Source organism: Dermacentor silvarum, chromosome 3, assembly GCF_013339745.2.
Source record: "Dermacentor silvarum isolate Dsil-2018 chromosome 3, BIME_Dsil_1.4, whole genome shotgun sequence".
NCBI classification, from domain to species: domain Eukaryota; kingdom Metazoa; phylum Arthropoda; class Arachnida; order Ixodida; family Ixodidae; genus Dermacentor; species Dermacentor silvarum.
The window spans coordinates 128236957-128261353 of NC_051156.1; the positions used below are offsets into that span (position 1 = coordinate 128236957).

The window sequence follows — 24397 nt, forward strand, 5'->3', positions numbered from 1 at the left end:
ATGGATCGATTGGCTACCAAATATCTCCCGCTTAAGGGACTGAACGATGGTGATGAGTGCTATGAATATTCCGGTGGGATATGTGAGGAAATGGACCGCGACTTTTCGGAGAGCAAAATCGGGACTGCTCTCCACAGTCTTCACGGTAGGTCGGTGGCGGGATCCGACGGAATAACTAACAAGATCCTTAGGAATCTGGATTATGAATCAATCACTTATCTAACTGACCACTTCAATGAACTCTGGAAAAAAGTGGTATATCCGGAGGAATGGAGGGTGGCCAACACTATCCTCATACCAAAACCAGGTAAACAGCTCACTCTAGACAAACTCCGTCCTTTTTCGCTAACATCATGTCTAGGTAAGGCTATGGAACACGTTAGTCTCAATCGACTCACGAAATACGTTGAACAAAACGACATTTTACCGTACAACTTAATCGGCTTTCGCCCTGGGCTGTCAACTCAGGACGCTATGCTCCTGATCAAACACCAGCTCGTACAGGCCAGCCCAGCGCACACGAGAGCGCTCTTGGGTTTGGACGTGGAAAAAGCCTTTGACCGCATATATCATAAAGCCATACTTGACGTTCTCTCTGCGATGGGGCTAGGCAAGATATTTTTTAACATGGTTAAGGACTTTCTCGGGAATAGGTCTGCACACCTCATGTTGGGGGAGCTTAAGTCTGAGGCAGAGAACTTGGGAAATAGGGGCGCCCCTCAAGGAGCAGTACTCTCGCCCATGCTATTTAATTTAGCAATGTCTAGGGTTGCCAGAAATTTGGAGAAAATTGAGGATATACATTACGTGATATATGCTGACGACATAACCATATGGAGTGCCAAAGGTAACGTAGGACAGACGGAGACCAGATTACAGGAAAGTGTATATATTGTAGAGAATACACTGAAAGATATGGGGCAGAAATGTTCGGCAGTCAAATCAGAACTTTTGGTTTTGAAACATCGTAGAAGAGGTCGAAAACCAAGAGGTTGCATCCCGACAGACGAGCCCAGAGTGAACTTACACACTCACGAAGGAACTACAATCAGGCTAGTCGAAGGAATCAAAGTTCTTGGATTCTACATAGAAGCGAATAATGCGAACTATAGAACAATACAGCATATCTCAAATAAAACCGATGAAGTCATTAGGCTACTAAGGAGAATTACCAATAGACACAGAGGGCTGGGGGAAGACAGTGCTTTGAGGCTAGTTCATGCTTTTGCTCTCTGTCATTTCACCTATGTTGCTTGATTATTCAAATGGACGCAGGTAGAACTAAACAAACTTAACACGATGATTAGGAAGCTCATTAAAGCTACCCTAGGGATACCGATTAACACTGCAACCGAGAGCTTGATGAGTCTAGGGGTGCACAACACAATAAAGGAAATTTCAGAGGCTCAGCAGCTTGCGCAACAGGAAAGATTGACAAAAACACGAGCCGGCAGGAATATACTACAGGCAATAGGGGCAGAGCTAAATAGGTCAAGGCGCCCACTGGAGGATGGAGTGGAGTGGCGAGCTGAGATTATGGATCTGATTAGAACCACCCCCCCTCCCTAGAAACATGCATCCAGAGCACAATATCAAAAGGAGAAAGGCAAGAGCTAAAGCACTCTTGCGGGAGATACAACAGCAGAATCAACAGGCGGCTTTCGTAGATGCTGCCTGGGTGACAGGGGAAGAAGCATATACTGCCGTAGTAGCAAACATTCAAGGGAAGGTGCTAGATGCCATCACTGTATTTACCAAAGATGCCATGGTGGCGGAGCAAGTGGCAATTGCTCTAGCCATCAGGAACAATAAATGGACTTTTATTTACAGCGATTCGAAAGCTGCTATAAAGGGTTTCGATAAAGGCTACGTGGCCGCGGTTGTAGCTAAACTTATTGAAAACACTATGAGTATGAGAACTGAAATCCAATGGTTTCCTGCGCATATAGGAGAAGTGGACGAGACCCGGGCTAACCTCAACGAGGTTACTCATGACTTGGCACGAGGACTTGCTAGCCGTGACAGTCACAACCGAGCCGTCCACCCCAGGCCGGGGAATTTAGAGATCATTTAGTAACATATAACGAGATTACTAAACACTACTATCTAGGACGCAGACAATTTCCATTGCCACATTCAAAGCTGAACAGGGCTCAGGCAGTTTCAATGAGACAATTACAAACAGGAACTTATCCCACGCCATACCACCTTGATAAAATGTATCCAGGAAGAGATGTCAAGAAAGATTGTCATGCGTGTAATGGCATCATTGGGATCAGACACATGCACGCGGGATGCCCTGCGACTCTCACCAACCCCGAAGAAGAATGGATCCATTGGAAGAAGATGCTACAGAGTTCATCTTTTCAAGACCAGCTACGGGCTGTCTAGAGGGCCCATGATGTCGCTGAAGGGCTGGGCCTAGCGGTGCCATCGTGGGAGCGGGCCGCCTCGACTTGAAATAGTCGAGCCTCAGGACTTTTGTCAATAAAAAGTTTTTACACACACTGAACTGCTTCAGAAGCAGGTAATATAAAACCATATTTCAACACAATATGAAACATCGTTTCTAGGCAATAGCGGAATTACGTGTCGTCATGGTTGAAAAATAGGCGGATACGGTTTGCAGAACAATTTGCGATGTTTGTATTTCTTATCAGTAAATTTATCACTCATGAAATTTATAAATATTTATTTGCATGTTTAATGTAACCGATAAGCAAATTTTGTAACTGAGACTTCTTCACCCACGGGAAGTCCCGACAGCGGCACTAGTTTTGAGACATTCATTTCAAAAATTAGGGAAGAATGCGTGGGTGCTCGAGCTCGTATTTGAAACAAAAAAATGACAAAAACTGGTGACGTACACAGGATAGGCGCTGACAGGTGCGCTTCTTTCGACATTTTGATTCTGTTTGCGGCTGTTTCAAATATGAACATTAATCAGCTCACCTGAGTTTGAGCTGTGACTTCTTCCACAACATAGTGAATTGTGTTTTCGGAAAGCAATAGCGAATATATGATTTTGTACGAGGCGGATCTTCCCAACGTATTAGCAGCAGCGTTTTCTGGTTCTTTTCTTTATTTGTGCGGCATTATTCACATCAGTTAGGCTACAGATTGTGCAGTAAGTTCGCGGGCTCCCGGACGAAAACTCTCTGAAGTAAAACTGTCTTACTCTATGAAGCAAAATAGGTAAGAGCGTATTGCACGCACCGCGCAAGAAACTGCTAAGGCCCACTTTTAGGTAACATGTGTCAGATTAAATTGCGGCACCAACTAAAATCTACGGCACCACTGACAGGCCTTCGGTAACAGCTTTAAAGAAGAAAAAAAAACGCAAATTTCGAAAACATTTTAACAACACGCTTCCAATCTGCAAGATGCGCTCCGCGGTAAGTATGTGAACGGTGGTCATAAGTCAACGCTGGGAAGAAAATGCGAGCCCGAAGCTGTTGCAAAAATTTTGCACAGCTGCGCAACTATTGATGCATTGAGACTGCCAGGAGATTTCGAAACCACTTTATTCCAACTTTCCTGATTCTATTGTTCTCATTTTCTCAGCAATTCCGCTACGGTGACTGCAAAGGCTCTCAAACCAGATAACGCTGCTGCGATAAAATAGCAGAAGGTAGAACACATGCGGCAGCGAAACCGGCAACGTGTTCACAGTTTTTGTTATGTTAGAAGTACATACAGTACTCACGGATTGAAATAGGACACTCGGAGCGCGTGGCCTCTGATACATGCAGCGCCGCCCGTGGGTGCCCATGGAATCAAGGTGTTGCATTGTGGTATAGCGCGAAGGGGAGAGCATCTACGGTGCGGAATTGCTCCTTCCGGTCGTCAACGAGCCGGCCTGTAGTTCACCACACGGCCAGCGTGGCGTGACGTGCCAGCAAGGCACGTCTTGTGTTCGCCATATATAACTACCTGTGGCTCGGCTTCTGCTGACGTCAGTACTACCAACAATGTCAGGATTTATCATATCGACGCTGAAATAAAGAAGGCGCTTTCTTGTCGGCCGCTCCACAGGTGTTCGGTGTTCGCACAAAGTAAACTGTCCGTTCTTTTGTGCAGATGTTATCACTGTGTGCAAACGCACGTAAGGCTCAATCTCGTAGCTGAATCCTGTGTCTTACTTGCACAGCCTGCGTGCCGCATCGCCAAAGCGCGTGTAACGAGAGTCTTGGACCAAGAACATCCGTCGTGTTTTGGAAAGCGCACAAACACACACAAGTTCAAACCTGATGGAAATAATTATTTTACCTTTAGTGCTCAAGGATAGCTTACAAATAAATAATCAAAACGTTTTCAGTGAATAGAAGTCCGATCGCTAGCACTGCGGAGACCTAAATATATGCCCCCCTTTGTCGTCATTTTAACGGCAAGGACGGCGTACAATGACCCTTGCTAGCTTTCCGCTGTGGCGCATCCGTTTTTTTTTTATTTTGCCGCGGTCCTCTATATACCTCCACTACTGTGACGCTGCGGCGCCATACCTGCCGTTGCGGCACGTGGGCTCAATGACGCTCTTCTTCCACCCTTCTCTCCACTACTACTTTTCGCCTGACACGAAACGAGCCATCGCTCACTTGCGATCCTTCGTTCTCCGTAAGCTGCCGCAAAAAAGCTGCTCCTTCGTCGCCGGCGATAACCATGCCTGTCGTGCTGTACCACATAGTCGGCAGTGCACCATGTGGTTTCATCCGCTGCTTGGCCAAACATATCGGCGTCGAGCTGAACCTCAAGAAGCTCGATTTCAACAAACAAGAACAGCGCGCTGAAGAGTTCCTCAAGGTTGGTGTACAGGGTGTTTCACTTAAATGGAGCCAAACTTTAAACATACACAAATGCTACGTAGCTGGACAGAACCAAGATAATGTTTTTTGCGATCGCTTGGAAATGCTCAGATGATTTTTTTTGCATTCAGCTTTATTAGCGAGTTAGTGTTAAATATTTAATTATTCAACTTGTAAATTATTATAACTAGATGTAAAGTGGCAATGGGAAAATTGTAGAGCAACATGAAAAACTACCGATACAGCTTTCTGTTGCTGAAGACGTGCTACATTAAAGTGTTTCCGTACGTGAAAGAAGCCCGCGAATACACGCAACATTGACGCGCGACTGGCTGCTCGAGACAATTTACGTTTAGTTCAAGCAGAAGAAGGTCGAAGTGCAACCACCAGTAAAACAGGTGAAGCTAGGGTTGCCAACATTCGAGAGGACGAAGTCGGAATGAGTGGGTTGCGCTGGCGTTGACCGACCCTGTCAGCGATGGAAGCCGACAGTTTACCTGCAACAAAGTATCAGAATTTTTTTCAGGCCTGCTATGTGGAGATTTAGAATACGAAAGGTGAATCAGTTCACAAGGCAACACGGCTACGATTACAGATACTGTGAAAGGTTAGGAGCAACAAAAGAACTAAAACCGTACTAAAACATCACCAACAAAGAGCAAGAATGTTTAACCGACCTGTCATAAATTATAAAAAAGGCTGTTTCCTTTACTCATTGTCATCCACAGGGAAAGAAAAGCTGAAATCGGGACATTAGGCCACCCCGACCAGATCAAGTTAGAATTCGGGACATCTTGTCAAAAATCGGGACTGTCCTACTAAATATGGGACGGTTGGAAACCCCAGTTAAAGCACCAGTTGCTCGTTGAAAAAGCACCGGCAACGATACTCGTTTATATGCGCATAGCTCCTGATTCATGCATGCGATTTGTCTGAAGCTGCCGCATAAGGACAAACTGCCTAGCTTCAAGGTGCACGCCGCTCAGCTTGATGTATTTATTATGGACTAGAAATGCGGACAACGTGTACACATGAAAATAGGCCAAAGCCCGTTGCATCGCCGCTGCAATGTTATTGCTTCGGTGCTTTCCGCTTACAGTCGCTCTTCCACAATACCACACCTCGCTCAAAAGGAATGAACAGTGTTCAGAATATTCCTCTGAACACTGAATATTATGTTGATAAATAGGCAATTGTCCCTTTTCATAAATTTTATAGTGGTGTTGATCATACAGACGCTGCACCGCAACGTTAGGCTTTTTTTTTTGCGAATAGACAAAGAAACCGAATTCCGTTCTTCCCCGCCTTTGCGCTAAATATTCATCGGCGGGACCGTTTTAGAACGCCGAAGGTACACGGCAGGATAAATAGGTCACCAATGTTTCATAATTTTTAACTTGGTTTTCTTTTTGTTTTTATACATTCTCGACAAGTTCGTTCAGCTACGGCTTTCATTCAACTTGACGCAGCATGAGCAACGGTAAATAAATTATGCAGCGAGCTAGATAAGGTTGCTTGAGAGCACATCTAATGCAGGCAGTTCTAGAGCGAAACGTCATTCCGTAAAAAAATGTTTTATGATAGTACGAACACTAATGAGGCATATCTAGGATGGCCGCATTATGATTATTTCTCTTTACTGAAAGCATCGCATTGTTTTTATTTTGCTGAACTCACACAGCACTGCCTTCCTTTGCTTGAGATAAGGCATCGTAACATTTCTTCTTTCTCAGATCAACCCTTTCCACAAGGTACCTGCGATTGACGACGATGGCTTCATTGTCTACGAGAGGTATGAGTCAACGATCGTTCTGCTTGCTATAGATTCTGTCTCCGTTAACCCTATGCGCCTACAGTAAGTCCACCAAAGGCTCGAAATCAGATGACCATATGGCTCCATAAAAATTTGAAATTTGGCCTGCCATCATAGCTAAATCTCAGAAAAGTAATACTGCGTGATTACTTCGACGCGAAGCTGTCTAGATCTGTGTTCTGGACGGCAAAAGACAAAAACGAGCGCTTGTCTGCACCGACGAGCGCTTCGCGCTGTACGAGCAGACTATAAGGAATTACCAGATATGGCTAAATCTACCAAGCACTTGGGTTCCCTGGAAGTTCCTTCATGCTCCGCTCACGTGCTTCACTCTGTGTTTTGTAAAGGCACGGTGCACAGCACGCGTGCCAGTACAGTCGCTATAAATTGTACTCGACTATCCGCCAGTTGAAATGAATTGAATTCTGGGGTTTTACGTGCCAAACCACGATTTGATCATTAGGCACGCCGTTGTGGGGGCTCCGGATTGAATTTGACCACGAGGGATCTCTAACGTGCCCCCAACGCATGGGACATGCGCGTTTTTGCATTTCGCCCCCATCGAAATGTGGCCTCTCGTGCTTAGGAGCGTAGCACCATAGCCGCTATAAGCCCCCGCCAGTTCCAATCAGTCGGGCATCGCCGCTACCTGCTTCAATCGAAACATTCTGATTGGGTTTTCGTGGTTGTGTTCTAAAGGCTGCTTTGTCTGCGTGTCGTGTGCCTCGTTCGTGTGAAAAGATCAGGTTGTAAATGTTCGGGCGACAGAGAGCCTAGAGGCGCAGCCTGCAGAAATGTTCATCTGTGTGTGATTATGATGCACTATGGCTGCGTAAGTTTGTCATAACGACTTAACAGGTTGGTAATGATGACTTTAGCGTGAGTAACAACGTAAGATGCTGCGGCTAAATATAGTACAAATCTGGTCATTCTCAGCCGTAGGCTGCTTTTGAACCGTTATTCGGTTCCACAATGACTTTCCCGTCGCGTTCAGCATAGGGAGTTCGTCGAATTTCAATTTGTAAGCTGGAGTATGTAAAGTATACGCAAAGACAGCAAAGACTGCACTCTTCCACCAAAAAAGCAGATTGAAGCAAGGAAGGAGTATACGGTTGGGGGCACGCGTACGCAAACAATGTTGCGACGTTGATACATAATAACTGCTTAGAAAATGGCGGTAGACAATACGGTAGTCCGTAAGCCACGTAACGGGTCCAGTTTACTTTGCACAGGGTGAAAATTTCCAATACCCGACACACTGACGCTAGAAAGTAAGAGGATGGGAGCTGAGCAAGAAAGTGAAGCCTAGCGCACGTGCCCAGCATAAGCGCTGTGTTCTCCTTCCTTCTCAGCCCAAGTCCTTATCGCTGGCAAATGTTTAATTGCAGCAGGTGAAGGAAGAGGAATTTTATTTGCAAAAAGGCAGAGAGGTCGGCCTCGACCTTATGCGCTGTAAAGCTGGGGCAGGGGGCAAAACGGGAATGACAGGGAATGAAGGGGGGATAGAGGTCGTGTGTGGATTAATTCAGATTAGTGCATTTCGCTCGATCTGTTCAGCAATGCCATCGCCTACTACCTGCTACGGAAGTACTCCCCTGAGTCAGACTTGTACCCCGCCTGCATCAAGACGCGCACTCGCATCGACCAGGTGCTGGCAGCAGCCAGCAGCCTCTTACACCCCCAGCTAGGGAACTTTATCGTGAGTATTCGCTTTTTACAATACAGCAATAATCTACACTTGTTGGTACCTTGCCCGGAATTTCGGTATACAGAATATCTTCATGAGCTAAATTGGGTTGATAAAATGAACGTCCATCTATTGAGGGCTTACTGCGAATCTACAGGGCCCTATAAAGTAAATCTATTCCAATATCTTTTTATTCCAATCTCCTGACGTCAAATTTACGTAAACGCCGACGCAAGAATCCGGCGGTAACCCGCACGGTTGTTTGAAAATCAAACGCGCTCCTCCTTTATAGGAGGCCACTTTTTTTTCTTTCAACGCGAATAGCAGTGCCTACGTTGAGCAGCTTTTCTTATCGAATTCGCTGGCAAGAGGCTCGCTCAAGGGGCGAGGGTCGAGGGTTTCGATGGGCCCGAGCGAGCACAGTAAAAGTGGACAACCGGATAAAGAGGGTTGTGCCAGCGTCTGTTATTCGTTCGCTTGCGCTTACTTAGCTTGCGCTGCGTGGTCTGAAATCGCGGCGGCGTGCAATGGAAGGTTAAAATTGCCGCCAGAACGGATCCTCAGCAAAGAAGAGTTGGCAGAGCGATGTCGTATACGTGCCGAATGGCCTTCATAGCGTTATACCGTGTCACCGACCCCGTTAACGAGGCGCAGACGCCGGACCAAATTCAAACGCCGACTTATATGCTTCCGAAAATAATCCCACGAAAGCAAGGACAATTAAGAACGGCCCTCTGGTGCGCCAGCGAACGCCGGTTGCTGTCCAAAGACCGAGTCAGAGCCCAGAGTTGTCAAAGCACAACAAAATATATTACTTCACACATGGCAGTTACACACAAACTTGCACACTTAGGCTAGACACAACACAATACAAATCAGATAGGTATTAACAAACACAAAAAATAATTCACGACAAGCACTAAGAGTCCAACACGTAAATTACAAAATGAATAGGAACCCTAAGTGTCCAATCGTATTCACCCGTGTTGGTCCTGTCAGACGATCTCGGCGTAGAATAGGAACACTAAGTGTCTAATCGTATTCACCCGTGCTGGTCTTGTCAGACGATCTCGGCGTAGCTCGGGGCAAATCTCGAAGAAGGAACTTCTTCCGGAAATGCAGACGCTCGATGAACTCGTCGACTAGCTTGCCGGGGAATCCCCTTCTTCCGCAGACGCTCGGTCTTCACGTTACATCACTTCACCGGTGCGGACTCAACTGAACTCCCTTCTGATTCTCGCACGGTGGTTATATAGCCGTCACAACCGTTCTCGAACTTTCCTATCGGAGTCGTGATCTCGTAGCATGGCCAAAGCCTGGGAATCTTCTAGTCATTTCTCGTACCTTCGACCGCCGCCGTCGGAGCGTTCTGAAGGGGGAGGGGAGGTTATGACTCATCCCGTTGGCGCACGCTCACACTGTAGTAATCTATCTCGACTCGCCGGGATAGAAGGTGTCTCGGCGACCGCGTGTGCTCTCTCTCTCTCTCTCCTGTTAACGTCGCTTCGTCGATGCTCTTCTATACGTCTAGGCGCCGTTGTTCGCGTTGCTGTTTGAGGCGTATGCGCTCTCCCCCTCTGTAGAAGTTGCCGCGGGGTCGGCGTGTTCTTTCGCTCGCTTGCGTGACACGCTGCGCGCGCTTGGATTACGCGCTCTTTTGTGACATACCGCCACGCAACAAAAAGTTTTATTATACGCAAATAAATCCATGCTCCCCGGCAGCTCCAAGTAGCCAGTAGCCATTCATAAAAAAATTCAATTTTGTTCGGCCTACTACTGCGTTTTTATCGCGTACACGTCACTTTGACGCGGAGAGTTTTCGCGGTTTTGTGACGTCGTTTGACAGGCAAGCGAAGTGGGCGCAGCCAGAAAACGTTGGACCAATAGCACAGGGCTGATGGCGAAAAAGGCGTCGAATCAGACACAGTTATTTTTCTTTCGTTCGGTCTAATCATGCATAATCATTGTGCACACGTCATATCAGATGGGGCGTTTTCACGGTTTTCGTGATTTCGCGTGACAGACATACGAAGTAGGGGTGGCCCGTAATTTTTTGACCAATCGTTGAGGGCTGATTGCAGAATTGGAATAGAGAAGTTTGGAATAGCTTTACATTATCGCGCCCCTAATGCCGTAGAAACTATAGTGTTTTTTGCGCGTGTTAGTTGCCGGTGTATGTGTGTGTGTGTGTGATGGGTGTATGATGGGTGTGTATTTGTGTCACTCGGTGTACGTAGACCGGGTGCGCACGCGAGTGTCTTTACACGTAAAATGTTTCAGTTAACTTGTGCCAAACTTATACAAAAATTCAATATAACCGATTGTATACAACCAGTTCAATGCTGTTCTATACCCCTTTTGAGCTGATCAAGCTACTCGCCGCAATTGATAAGCATCAGAGATCAGTCAACAAGTTTTAAGCAACTTTTAAAGTAATCCTAATAACGCAAAAACAGAAAGTTGTGGGCATCGGCCCATTTTTTCCATGAAGAAAGCTACAAGAAGTCGTAGATTTGTGTCCTTATGGATGAATGAAGAAGGCGTTTCATGCAGGTCAAACGTTGGAATATGTCGCAATCGAAAATGATTACCACGAGGTGATGGCCGATATCGTCGAATAATCGGTATTGCCGTCCCCCGCCGAAATTTGATCAGCCTTTACCCAATCTGTCCACAGGAAAACGATTGCAGAGTTTTAAGAGCTGTCGATATCTCTTTATTACAATGTTTCGTCGAAAGATCTCTGTAGAAGGAAACGTTATAAAAGTAGACGCCATCACCATTGTAATTCGTTCGAAGCATGTCTGAAAGCGCTGATGACGCTGCTAGCAAACAACTTGTCACATGCGGTTTTTAAGGCTCTGCGCGCCTTCGTTGATGCTCGGAAAAGTAAAACACATAAAAACATCTTGATTGAATGAAATCGTCGCGATGTTTCCGAACAACCTCCCCAATATTGTATTGAACGTTTTGCGTGTACGCCAATAGCTAGAAAGGCACAGCTAGCTACATCTTTGCTGTTATGAAATGAGGTTTATTGCGAAAAATATTCTGATTTCATCAAAAGAACTGCGATAATTGCGTTGGTGTAGCTCACATCTTTTCTTTAATGTTTAGCAGAAGTTTGGTGAAATACGCAGTAGACAACATTCTGTTTTCTGCTTGTATACTTGTGAACCTTATATCACTCGTACTTCCGCTGTAAAGATAAAGGATGGAAGTCAGTGGTAGTAAAAATCACTAAGAAACATGTTTGTTCTGCAGTCGATATAAGCAGGTTGATGGAGCTGGTCAATGACATTGAAGATTAGGTGCTTAAAGCCGCCCGCTACGCTAATTGTAAAACAAAAAGGGAAGGTGATAAAAGTAGTGTGCGCAAGGTTGCATGCGATTGGATTTCACCTCGAACTGTCTTCATATGGTTTATTCTATCAAATGTACCAGAGCCGCTTTAACGATCGGCCGACCATGATAAATGCCGATGTCTTCGGGACACGCATCTTTCGAAAGCACCATGTAAAATTGCGTTACGGTGTGAAAATTTTCGTCCATCAACTTTCCTTAGTTGTTCATTTTTGTATAATAACACTCGGTTCCTGCCTTGCATTGACTCTCTCTTTCTCTTATAATTGAATGTTTTGCACTTTTTGTAGTAATTCGTGTGGCACTTGAAAGCGTTATTGTCATTTTTTGGACTCCTAACAGTTCTACTCTCAAAAAATGTGAGACATCTATTAAGAAGTAACTCATTTTCATTGCCTGTCTTCCAGGGATTCCGGTTTATAGTTCACAGTACGCTTTTCTTCCGCGTTTTTCATCCCCACTTCATTTATTGCAAATATAGATGTTGTACAGTTTAGGTATTTTCAGTAATTCAATTTCTGTAAATTACCCTTAGGCAATGCCCTTCTGGCCCTGTAAGGTGCAGTAAAATAAATGAAAACATACAACGGTAGTTTTGATTAGTACGTAAATACATTGTACTAATGTATTCTTCCACCTTCTACGCAGAGACCCCGATACTCAACGGGTACCAAACCAAGCGCAGAGGAGGTGAAAGCCTTCGAAGAAAACGTACTCAAGAACCTTGAGAACCTCATCGGAGACAGCAAGTTCGCAGTGGGTGACAAGCTCACTGCTGCTGATCTCTGCCTAATATGTCACGTCACCGTCGATCTCGAGGTAAACGTAGCCAAGTGATGATGCTGTCAACTTGTTTTACGACAGCAGTTATGTCAAACGTACCTTACGTCCGCCCCTCCTTACATTAGGCTCCTGACCTATGAAACCCTCATTCGTTCGGTTCTTGGCTGTATGGCTCGAATGTATGAAATGTAGAACGCAAAAAAGTATGATATAGACAAAATAGAATGTCTGGGAGAAATCCATACGCTTGTCTTATCGTTGTTGGGAGCAGAATTTCTGACATAGTCGGCATCTTTTTTACAGCGTGAGCTGTTATGGGCTCATTCCAATAGCCGTTTCTGGTCGCGATGATGCCGCCGCCGCCGCCCCGTAGCCGCTATCACATGCAAAAAAGAGTACCCGCTCTCCGCCGGGATCGAACGGAGGCCCGCTGCGTGGGAGGCGGATACTCGACCACTGAGCCACGCAAGCTCTTTTTTTTTCTTTATTGCATTGTTATAACAGTCATCCACGTAGTGACAAATTCATAATTTTAGAACTGTTTCATGTGTAACAAGCATTCCATACGGGGCACCCAATCGGGTACACACTGTTTCACTTTTTCCATTTCAAGAAATGAAATGAGAGACTCGCGAAAGTACTCTATTGCAGGGCGAGCATCAACGTCTGCATGGCGAGCAGCCATGCGTGAGGTCCAAATACTATGCAGAGCCATTAACATAGTATTATCATATGGAAAACCATCCTCGTTATCAACCATTATGTACCTTATTCCCTGTGCATCCAAAGAAAATACTTCTTTAAGGTCCATTGCAGGACATCCCAGAAGAACACGCCATCCCAGCATTCCACGAACACGTGTTCAATCGTTTCAGGTTTTCAGCACAAGAAACGGTGAAGCGCTTGCTATCCTAGAGCAGGAAACGCGCCTATAAACGTGCCCTAGGCACGCGCGCAGGCGCAGACGACGAGATGCGATTCAGACGCGGAACGCAAACAACGCGGTCCCAAGCCTCCGCCGGTATGGTGCCTCCATTTAGTTAAGGCGCCAGCAAACGCAACCTTTCAGACACTGTAAATTTTCCTGCTGCCTTAACTAGATGGCGCTAACATACCGACGGACGCTCGGGATCACGCTGATTGCGCTAGATTGGGCGCGGTGCACTGGGAGCGAATGTGCAGCCGTAATTGCATGGTCGGCTGCTTGGCTGAGCCGAACGGCGCTAGCCATCGGCGATGGAACGCGTCGGCTTGCACGCGCGACGGCGTCCCAAGCGCGTTCCTGACGCATTCACTCAAATTACTAGGTAGTACTGTCGAAACGCTCGTCTAGCTTACACTGTGACTGTGCTGCGTGTGCCGCGCAGGCGTGACATTTTTTTTAATCTAGGGCTTGTCACTCTCACGAATCGCCTACGCGTTGAGCATATCTTAATGCGTTTTTGAATTCTCGGATTAACTCTTACAATTGTTTCTACTCGGCAACTACGCCACCACCACTAGACTCCCACATGACACTATCAAGCATTGAACATATGTCCTTTTGATAACCACACTGAAATGTTTAAAAACTATCTTTGTGCATGAAAATAGAGCGCTGGAACGCTTTCCTGGTCGTATCCGGTCGTTTTCGCCTGCTGAAATGTTTATAAATTCCGAGGAAGGTTTTCATTCTACGTGAGTTGTTCAATAAGGACTGAGGCTGATGCTCTGAAATCTGCAATATGAAAATGATTCATCGGCACCTTTATCTCTTTTTATACGCTCCCCAGTAAGTGAAAGGCACGTGCCGTGTCGTTTCCAAGAAGCTTTGATAACGTGAGTCAAGTCGTCTTTTTACACTAACTTCAAGATAACCTCCAATGTCTTAATTATGTCTTGTTTAATGTCAAAGCAATGTCCCTTTTTACAGTGAGCTACATAAATGAGTAAGAGTGCAGCCTCTGGACCCTAAAACGCGTCAGTGCATTGTTGCACTGCTTCGGGGAAAGATAAAAAAATGACATTGCGTTTCAGAAAATTGCTCTTCATAAATTGGAGAAAAATGTCACAGTTTCGCCCTAAGGGCGAAGCAATGAATGCGATAGCAACACAGCAATGTCATACGAAGTAAGGTGAGCGGCTTTGGTAGCAACAACACGCAGAACTGTTGTCGACGCCATCGGCGTTTTGCCCGCGTTAGCTCAAAATGCGTGCGGCGTTGGTGACTGTTGCTGGAGCCTCTGATATAAATAGGCACTTGGTGCCGATGCCGTTCATAAATTGTTGAAAAAACGATTTCAGAGCTCCAGTATTTGTCTTTATTAAACAGTCCATGCACTATATTAGACTCCGCTCTGCATTATTTGAAAATATATAAATATTAACGTGGAATATTGGTTTACTGTGTCCATTCATTTTTGCACCGTCGTTGTGTTGTCTTGAGGGCACCACCTCGGCTTCAGTATCTCCAAATGGCGAAGAGAAGCACAGCTTGGGCCACCACCACGCCACACTGCAAATCTTAAGCTCAAAGGTGGCCCCATGAACCACATGAATATCGCTCAGTATCCGCGCTCAGCCATTTGTGGGTTCTTTTTGAACCACGCAGACTCCGGCGGTCAACGCATCTGTGCACAAATTTCGGACGCAACAGTGGGCAGTACGTTGTGTACAAATCTAGCCCCAAGCGACCGCTTTTTCTGTTTAACAGAAACAGATTCCAAAGCTTATGATTTTGAGGGCTGTATGTAACGGAAGCTATTGCAGGAGCTGTAAACACGTGAATACCGGCAAGTTTTGGACACCATCTTTATTTTAGCACCCGAAGGCCACTGCAGGTAGCATTGCAGCCTACGAAAACGAAGCCATGCGGGTCCAAGCTTTCGTTAGCATGTGCATTATGCTAGGTGGTGACCAAAACCTCACGTCTATGATGTGTTTCCGGCTCCGGAAATGATTTCCGCCGTATGCAACAAGAAAAAACGCTGACTTGGAGATTTACATCTGTAAATCAGAGGCCACCGATACTGTTGCGTCGATTCAGAACCACCCATAACAGGTTAAATATGTCGCCTTGAAGAAGGCCAGTCCACTTGCCGAAACATTGGCTCCTGCTCTCACCTTGTTCTCATGTTGCTCATCGTCTTGAATTTCCATCTCCCGCGTTCCCTGTGTTTTCGCTAGATCATTACAGGTTAATATTTCATAGATCTCTTCTCAGTTTGAAGAGAGAAGGGAGAAAATTCAGGAAGAGTCCATCTGGTAGCAATATGAAGGCACACGGGGTTTGTGCGCAGTCGATACCGAACGAATATGAGGTTTAAGAAAAAGGTTTAACTCGCCTTTGACTCCAATACAACCTATTCCAATACATGTAAAAAACAGAAACAGTTTTATAAGACAACCGCTAGACCAATTCGCACAAACATTCTTGCATTTGAGAGAGCAGCGTAAATTCTAGTGACCGTATGAGATATATTTTTTTATAGAAGCCTCAAAACGGTGTTACACAAACGTCTACATTTGGCAAGCTAAAAAAACAGTAGGAGCACGAAGTTTACAGACCCATGACTGTGCACCATAAACATTTATTGCAGTTCTGTAGACTACATGTATAAGAACATATAACGTGGACAAATCTAATATATAAATTTATAGCTTATGCGAAGTGTTACAAAGTATACAAGGATTTTATAGAAGTCTTACAAGTTTGCGGCGCTTATTAGAGCGGGGTATGATACACCAATTGTGTCCCCTTTAGAAGCAATTTTAGGTACAGTTTAAGAAATGTGACAGCATTTTTAATTGCTGAGGTACGAAGTTGTAAACTTCACAGTTTCGTTTGTTAAGATTTTGCAATTTTGAACAATTTTTATGAAAAAATTCATGACCTAAATAAAAAAAATGTGTTTACAACCGTCACAAAACTATTTTTTGTGGAACAAACCTCATATACTTGTTGCGATGGTTGCCGCGAAAATCTCTTTTTTTTCCCCAGGCATTTATATAGCAGCCCCCGAGTTAAAGCATCCTACTATGAACGTAATAATGAGAGAGAGAGAGCAAGGAGAGGGAAGGCAGGGACTTCAACCAGACGAGCGTCCGGTTTCCTACCCTACACTGCGGGTAAGGGAAAGGGGCAATAGAAACAGGAAAAGAGGGAGAGAGGGAGTACTGAGTGCACGTGGAATGATGCACAGGGAAATTATAAGAGGTCTCTTAAACTGGTGCACTTCAAGCAGTGTACTAGTGCACGAATCGCTTCTTGTGCCAGTGACGAGCCTAGCCACAACGTAAAGGTATTCAATGAGACATCAACGAAGACAATTTCAGAGGTGGATGGGAAATCTAGGGGCAGGACACTATAGAGAAAAATTCAAGCTGTCCATTGCAGCACAGGCCCTTATAAAGAGCTCAGAGAGCATGATAATATGCAGCCCTGAATATCACGACAACAAGGCTAAAAGGTAGAAATTTATGAACAAGAAAAATACCAGCTGGATTCTAAACCGAGAAAGCGGGAAAAACCACGGGACTCATTAAATGATCAAAGAAAAGAAAGGAACGACTTGGTAGAAATAAGATTCATGAAAGTCACGAGGTAGAGGCTTTATGTTCAGTAAAATCAACAATATAATTGCACGGGTCTGATGTAGTGGCAAAAAAAAAAAAAACTGCCAGCGCCGTGTGTAGTTATAGTTATGAAGTAGGAACACATTGCAAGGCCTTTCTCGCAGAAGGGCGGCAACAGAACACGGTATAATAGTTTCCGGCAAGAGGTCCTAGTTATTGTGCTCGAAACACTTGTGAGCATGCATACAGAATGCATTCTACCTTTAAGTGTACCAAATACTTTAAAAAATACAAACCTAATGTTAACGCCTACGAAGAAAGAATTTACGGCATTGAAAATTTATATGCTGATTGGACTTATATGCCGACACCAAACCTAACGGTTTTATAAACTCAGTTATCAATACCTAGTTCTGCGCCAGTCAAGGGACTCTCCCTGATCTTATGACAATCGATGCCATTTTTCTCTTGCAGTTTCCTTGTATCGAGAAGGCGAAATACCCCAAGCTGGCAGCCTACTACGAGCGTGTGAAGAGTGCGCTTCCCTATTACGAGGAGATCTTGGGGCCATTTGCTGCTTATGGCAAGAACCTATGGGACAGGCTGAAGTAGGCACTATTCATATCTGCTCTCCAAGGAAGCAGAGAGAGAAACAGGGATATAAATGACATGGGTGAGGTAGGGAGCTCAACGGAAGTATATAGTTTACTGTGTTTGCTACCTTTCACTGGGAGAAGGGCAAGGGAAAGAGTAACGTTTATCGTAAAAACGGTGGAATAAAGCGTTGCTATAATTTCACTTCATCTTGTTCTAATTATCTTGTTTTTCGCATTTTCTTACAGATTTGGCTTTACTTTTAAATTGCACAATTTTCTCCCAAAAAACGCGTAGCATCCATATAGGCAAATGCCTGCCTCATACCAGTGCAACCATGTATTGGCAGATGGACCGTAGCGGTGTGGTGAAGTTTAAATGCGTACCATGATCATCAATAGCAAGTAGTATACACGCTAGAGTTACCATTAGAGTTACAGGATGGGTGCCAAGAGAAGGGAAGCGCAGTCGAGGACGGCAGAAAACTAGATGGGGTGATGTAGTTAGGAAATTTTCAGGCCCAATTTGGAATCAGCTAGCGCAAGACAGGGGTAATTGAGACCTGCAGGGAGAGGCCTTCGTCCTGCAGAGGACATAAATATGGGCTTGTGATGATGATGGTGATGATTATGATGATGACGGTACACGCTAGACTAGCCCGTCACACACAGTGGACAGCGAGCATCGGCGATGGAGTACGTTTCGTTACGAGCCAGAAGAAGTCGCTTCTTGGGTTTCGCGTCCATTCTATGGGCGCAACTATTTGGTTAGTAATTTCATGCCACAGATTTATAATTCCTTGCGAACAGCTCGCATCTGTCGGTGCTCACCTGCCAGCTGGTGTTTTGCGGCGGCTGTTCGCTGCTGGTGCTTGCTCTTCACCTGGACAAAATTTCGATGCGCTGACATTTTTGCTCGCGTGATTCGCTTGACATCGCAAGCCTTGTCATACAACTTCCCGCTCGCGACTAGTTTTACAGCGTTTCCGAGTCCCAACAATTACCCGCCGTGGTTGCTTCCTAGCTATTCACTTGCACTTTTGAGCTCGAGGTCGCGGGGTTGATCGCGAAACCGCAGTGGCAGCCGCATTTCGATAGTGGCGAAAAGTGAAACCGCTCGCGTAGCTGAATTTAGGGGCACGTTAAATTATGCCAAATAGTAAACTTTTCATGAGTCCCCCCCTACGCTTTTTTACACAAAACCACAGTATTCGAAGAATTTAAACTGTGCCAACAATTCACTTAGGTGGTGGAACGTTTATATCGTCTACACTGGAGACACATGGCCAGTGGCGTAGCCAGAAATTTTGTTCGGGGGGGGGGGGCTCAGGTTGCAGCGCGGCCTCCTCCTTATAGAATTTGTCGAGGGATCAAATGCATGAATAATAACTGCAATGCCAATTTCATTGTATATTAGATGCTGCAAACGAATTATTGAACGCTATGCACTGTCCATTAAAATATGTATGTTTTCATAACAGAATACATTCGTATGCCCCAAAAATTGTGGCAGAAATAACTGATATCAATGCTTCCGTATTTTTTTTTTGTCTCATTAATAAGTAAAGAAAGCATCACATGAACTTTAGAACTATTGACCCTTTTCGCGGAGCAGTTTGTTTTAGAGAAACGAGATGGCGCTCACGGCGGCGCGCCATACCTCTCCTCAGCGACCGCGCACGAATACGAAACCATTACCGATTCTACCTTGCTTCTGTGCGATCAGCTGTCGGAAATGCAACTGAGTTTTCGCTAACACACTGTGCTTCTATCATGCTAGATTGAATAATGTGGATTGAAGACGTGTGCAGTAGTTGGCTGCAAAAATAGTGACTGGCATGTTAAGGAACAGAATGAATCTGTGTGGCGAAGTTCGCGGACCGCTGCTGCAACTGTCCGAACGTGTTACCGGCACTTCGTGATGTACGGCTTTCCTAGAGGATACAGAAATTTGCTCATCCGCCAGCCTTGTATCGCTAACCTTCAAAGAAAGGGCTTCATCCCCAGAACGTCGGCAACAGTGAGTACCACTCGTTAAACAATGACAAAGGGAGTAGCATCGCTTCCTGTCATAGTAAGTTTCGCGCACGTTATCTATACACATCTGTCCAAATGGCAGGAAAACTTACACCCACTCTATCGCCGACGTATCAAGAATAAGTGAATGGATGCACACTTGAATATATGCGCACTGTATACACACAATAAATGACGGACTACACCTATGGCGCACCAATGGTCGAAGCTGAATGTTTCGTGACGGTCCACAAGAGTAAGCAAGTTACTAGCTGTAATATATATTTGCTACAAGGTATTACAATGTACAAAACAGCTACGTTTCAAGCCTTGTGCGCAGCAAGAACAAATCTATCGGATTCGGAACTGAGCACACCCGCGAGCGATTAGGCAGAAAATAATCAGATAATGGCCGCACCGAGGAACTTCACTGAGTCAGAAACTGACAAGCCACTGCTTCAAAATATTTGCCGAATAAAGAACAAAGAGCAAAACACACCAATCCTGACTGAATTCATAATCGCAAATCTTAGAATGCATATTTAGCCCCGCTTTTAGAAGAAGCACCATATAAACTGCCTGCGCAGTTTGGACATAGCTCAATCAGCTCCGAAAGCGCTTTTGCATGTTCTCTGAAGCTGTGATCAAAGCTTCGTGTCGTCCACCTAGTCACCGTCTACGATATCTCCGAAAACAGACGTTTTCTAAGCCGCGCCGGCGATATACACTTCCATTGTAAACAAGTAGGCAACGGAGGCAGTTGAGGCAAGCAATGGACGCGTCACCACGTGATCAAATATGGCAGCGCCCACGGGATCGCAGCGAAAAGGGTCAATATCAGTTCGAAACCAGCAAAGCAGTGCATGCAGCTTATATGAAAAACGTAAAGGCCATGAAATGAATAAGTTGAGGACAAATATTTTGATGAATCTTTGTCATTCAAGAACCTTGTTTACATTTTTCTACATATGCAACGGCCAGGAAGAAACCTCAATGACGCTATCCCTCGTTGCAATCGATTGCGCAGGAGCAGCTGTAATTCGTCGTGTATTGTAATTACACCGAGATAATACTCGCAGCAGTGAGTACAAATAAAAAGTGGGAGTTCTGCAAAGTATATATTAGAAATGCGAAGATAGAATGGAATATACAAATTCGAAGATACAACTCGCTAAAGGGCAAAAAAAGAGTCGCTGGAAACAAAGTTCACTGCTCGTATACACAAAACCTCGCAGTAAGATATTTAAAAATACGTATGAGTCTCCAATAAATCTACGTATTTAAGCAAACGTCAGTGTATATAATGCGTCAAATACGACAAATAAACATGTTGCTCAGTCACAGATAGTAAACTTTGAGCCCAGAATAACCGATGATCCTGGCAAGAACATAACTATGATCGCAGAAATCGTGATATGTACTTGGGCCATGCAGCGGTCGCGACAGTGCCATGTGGGTAGAATAATAGAGGAATAATGCATAAATCAGTACGAAAATGTGTAATTTAACTGCCTGCACAACGCCAACAATTATTCTGCACCCAAAATTAAAGGAGGGTATTCCTTCGTTTCAAAAAAGAAATAAAAGCAGGTAGCTGAAAAGGAAAGAAAAGGACAAACGAAGGTCACAGATGATGCGGTAAGTTGAACTACCTAATATCCGAGTGTTTTTGGCGAACGCCGCGTGGGCCGGGCTTTCAATGAGCAAGGTCGGTCAAAATTGGTTATTGGTATCCTCGTAATTTTTGTATTCGCGTGATAATTGTGATCATGATGCTAACTGCTAGAATAAACGGCGAAAATTTCTGCGGTTTTAAAAGCTAATGAGCGGTCATACGTTTTCATAATTAAGAACTTATGGACCTGAAGAAACAGTGCTTTTACTTGCATTTATTTTTGCTGCTTCGATATCTAAAGGACAAACTTCTCTCGGCGGGAAAGTTGAGCGAAGCGGTCACGTTGATGTCGACGTCTCTGTGGGTGTATAGAAGCGCCAGCCTAACCATGCGTTCCACAGAAATTGTAGAGCGCAAGTAGTTTTTTTAGTAAACTCTTGTTAAAAATATTCACTCTGCGCTGGCAGTGGTCACTGGAATAGTGACTAGAAGCTGCAGCAGTATTTACACATTTACATAGAACCTGCTGTCGCAGGGAGAGATGGGCATCTATTCTGGTGCTAAAACCTAAAACACTCCCTTGATGTCGTTGGCATACTTGTTTAGGTACCTTGCAGAAACAGTAGGCATGTTCGATTCCAGCGATGTCCGTCGTTTCGTCAGGAAGTATGGAGAAGCAACCTGCTTTTGAATCTAAGCTTTCTTTGATAATGTCACCACAAATTTCTAATTTGACAGTGCAGCATGCGAGATCTGCGGCACCAACGAAACTATTGACCACCTGCTGTGCCACTGTCCACGATATGCCCAAGAAAGACAACAACTTGCTAACGCGCTAATAAAACTGGACAATCGGACGCTTTTCGTGCAGGTGCTGCTGGAACACCGCCCCCATCGCTCGTCGGCCCTTAAAGCGGTGAAGGCACTTTTGTGCTTCTTGAGGACGACGGGATTGTGTCAACGTCTGTGACTATTAGTGCACTAACAAACGCGTCAGCGAACTAACCGCGCATTTCCCGTCTTTCCTTCCCTCCTCTCTCTCCCTGTCATCTTTGTGTTCCCTTTTCCCATTCCCTCGGTGTAGGGTAGCCAACCGGACGTTGTGCTGGTTAACCTCCCTGCCTTCTGATTTTCTCTTGCTTCCTTCCTTCCTTCTATAATTTAGTTTTGTACATCTGGGCTTAAATACGAGGCATGACTGGGGCAACTTTCCAAATGGTTCTTCAGATATGTATCTCCACAATCAGCTCGCATGCGAAGAAGCACTCTGAAAATGCCTGTATTTTCAGCAGGGGCATTGCTTAAATCCATAGGGCCTCTGTCCCTGTGGCCACGGAGAGCCAGACCTTGTCGCCCGCAAAAAAAAAAAAAAAAAAAATCCTCAATAATAGGCCGTTCACTTTCTTCTGTTTTCTCATATTTTACTTTGCCTGCCCTGGTCCAGCTGATCAATCACATTGGGCACGCTTCCTGAAAATGTTTGGAGAAAATTATCAGCTGCTAGTGGACAGTCACGCTGATATTTAGTATTTTCGTGTGTGGGAGATTGCGAGCGCGCGCTTCCATTTATGGAACGGCTTGGACACGAGCGTTCCAGTGCGCGCATGTTGGCCCAAGTTTATAAGAACATTAACCTCATGAAGTTCTAGAATTGAAAATCTTTTAAAGCATACCTTTGGAAATTTCAGCGCACCTTTCGTGTCAAAAGTTTATGAGAACTTTATACCCATAAAGTTTCGTAATTGAAATCCATGCGCTCCGTATATTCCGCGGCCGCTGCGAGATGCCGCAACGCGCCCGCTCGCTATCGAAAAGCCGTTGAAAGTTTGTGCTCGGATGGGGCTCCTTGCGTTACGTGACTCCAGGTGCAAGGGCGTTGTCACGAAATCCAGCCCGAGTTCGCAATGTTCGTGCCGAAATGTCTTTTCGAGCGTGAAAAGGACATTGTAGACAAAATCCACAATGAGTGCCGGCGTCGGTGGTAGTTTTGGTCGGCGGTGCATGCCAGCACGAAAAAATTTCGGGGGGGGGGGGGGGGCTGAAGCCCCATCAGCCCCCCCCCCCCCCCCCTGGCTACGCGCCTGCACATGGCCAATAAATAAATACAGCACAACAGCAAAAAAAAAAAAAAAAAACTATCGCAGTACCGCCTGGAATATTTCCTGTTAACAAGATATCGCAAAAAGATTAGATTCATTTCTCATTAGATGCTTCTAATTTATGGTACATTAGCTGCCTTGGGCTAGCATAAGGCTAATTGTACGAGGAATCTTCTACCTCACGGTGCATGCGATTTTAGCCAATAGCGCTCCGTCTGAAGTTTTTCTTCTTCGGCTCCTTTTCTTGCTCTGTTAAGTGTTGATGCGCTTCTTGAAGTTATGCCGCCATGAACCCATATGCAAAAATAATTCTACAAAAGTAATTTTTTCATAACACCTTTGATTTCTACAATTATTTACCTGCATCTTCTTTTGATTGTAATATTGTTTCATTGCTTGAAAAGAGCTTGTGAAATAAAAGCTTGTGATATTGTGGGGACGCTGGCGTGAATAGTGGATAGGAGCAAACCATGGACATTCCCACATTGGCGCCCAACTGTGGGCTCAGGGCCGTGGCTTCAGAGCCAGTGACCAGCTGAGGCTCTTGGAGACGGCACGAACTGCGGGAGACAAGCAAGGAACAAACTTTACTGACGAAAGCCCCAGGCCAACTGCCGCCCAGCGCCCTGATCCCGCTCCGCCCTAAGGTTCGATATGCGTGGCACGGGCGGGTGAGCCAGCGCCGATGGCGATGATTGCGCGCAGCGGTGCTGCCATGCGGCCGACATCCCCACAATATGTACAGCTTGACCTGTTTAATTTGTTCTCGCCTGGAAGCTTCGTTTCTGCGCATATTTCGATATTCAGTGACAATATAAAGCATATCTGCGTTTGCTAGAAGTAGCGTTGTCCCTATTCGTCGAGCGGGCGACCCACTCTTTGCCACTCAACGAGGAAAGCGGGCGCAAACAGCGCCATATAAAGTCTGTTTATGCTATTTTCCAGTTCACAGCTGCCACATGGAAAAAAAATTACAGGGGACTCAATGCGTATCTGAAGACTGGTGAAAGCGTCATACACAGCTGAGCAGAAGTTTGAAGAACGACATTCCATAACTGCAGGCTGCCGAGAT

General features: G+C 45.2%; 1 protein-coding gene across 1 annotated transcript in view; it reads left to right on the forward strand.

Moving 5' to 3' along the window:
• Positions 1 to 4582: 4582 nt before the first annotated feature.
• LOC119445770 (uncharacterized) overlaps positions 4583 to 24397 on the forward strand; it is a 60129-nt gene continuing 40314 nt past the window's right edge. Inside the window, exons 1-5 of the mRNA XM_037710048.2 lie at positions 4583 to 4800; positions 6536 to 6594; positions 8173 to 8314; positions 12314 to 12484; positions 17477 to 17613. Coding sequence (XP_037565976.2) covers positions 4660 to 4800; positions 6536 to 6594; positions 8173 to 8314; positions 12314 to 12484; positions 17477 to 17613 — 650 coding nt within the window. The 5' untranslated portion in view covers positions 4583 to 4659. The remainder of the gene's footprint in view (positions 4801 to 6535; positions 6595 to 8172; positions 8315 to 12313; positions 12485 to 17476; positions 17614 to 24397) is intronic.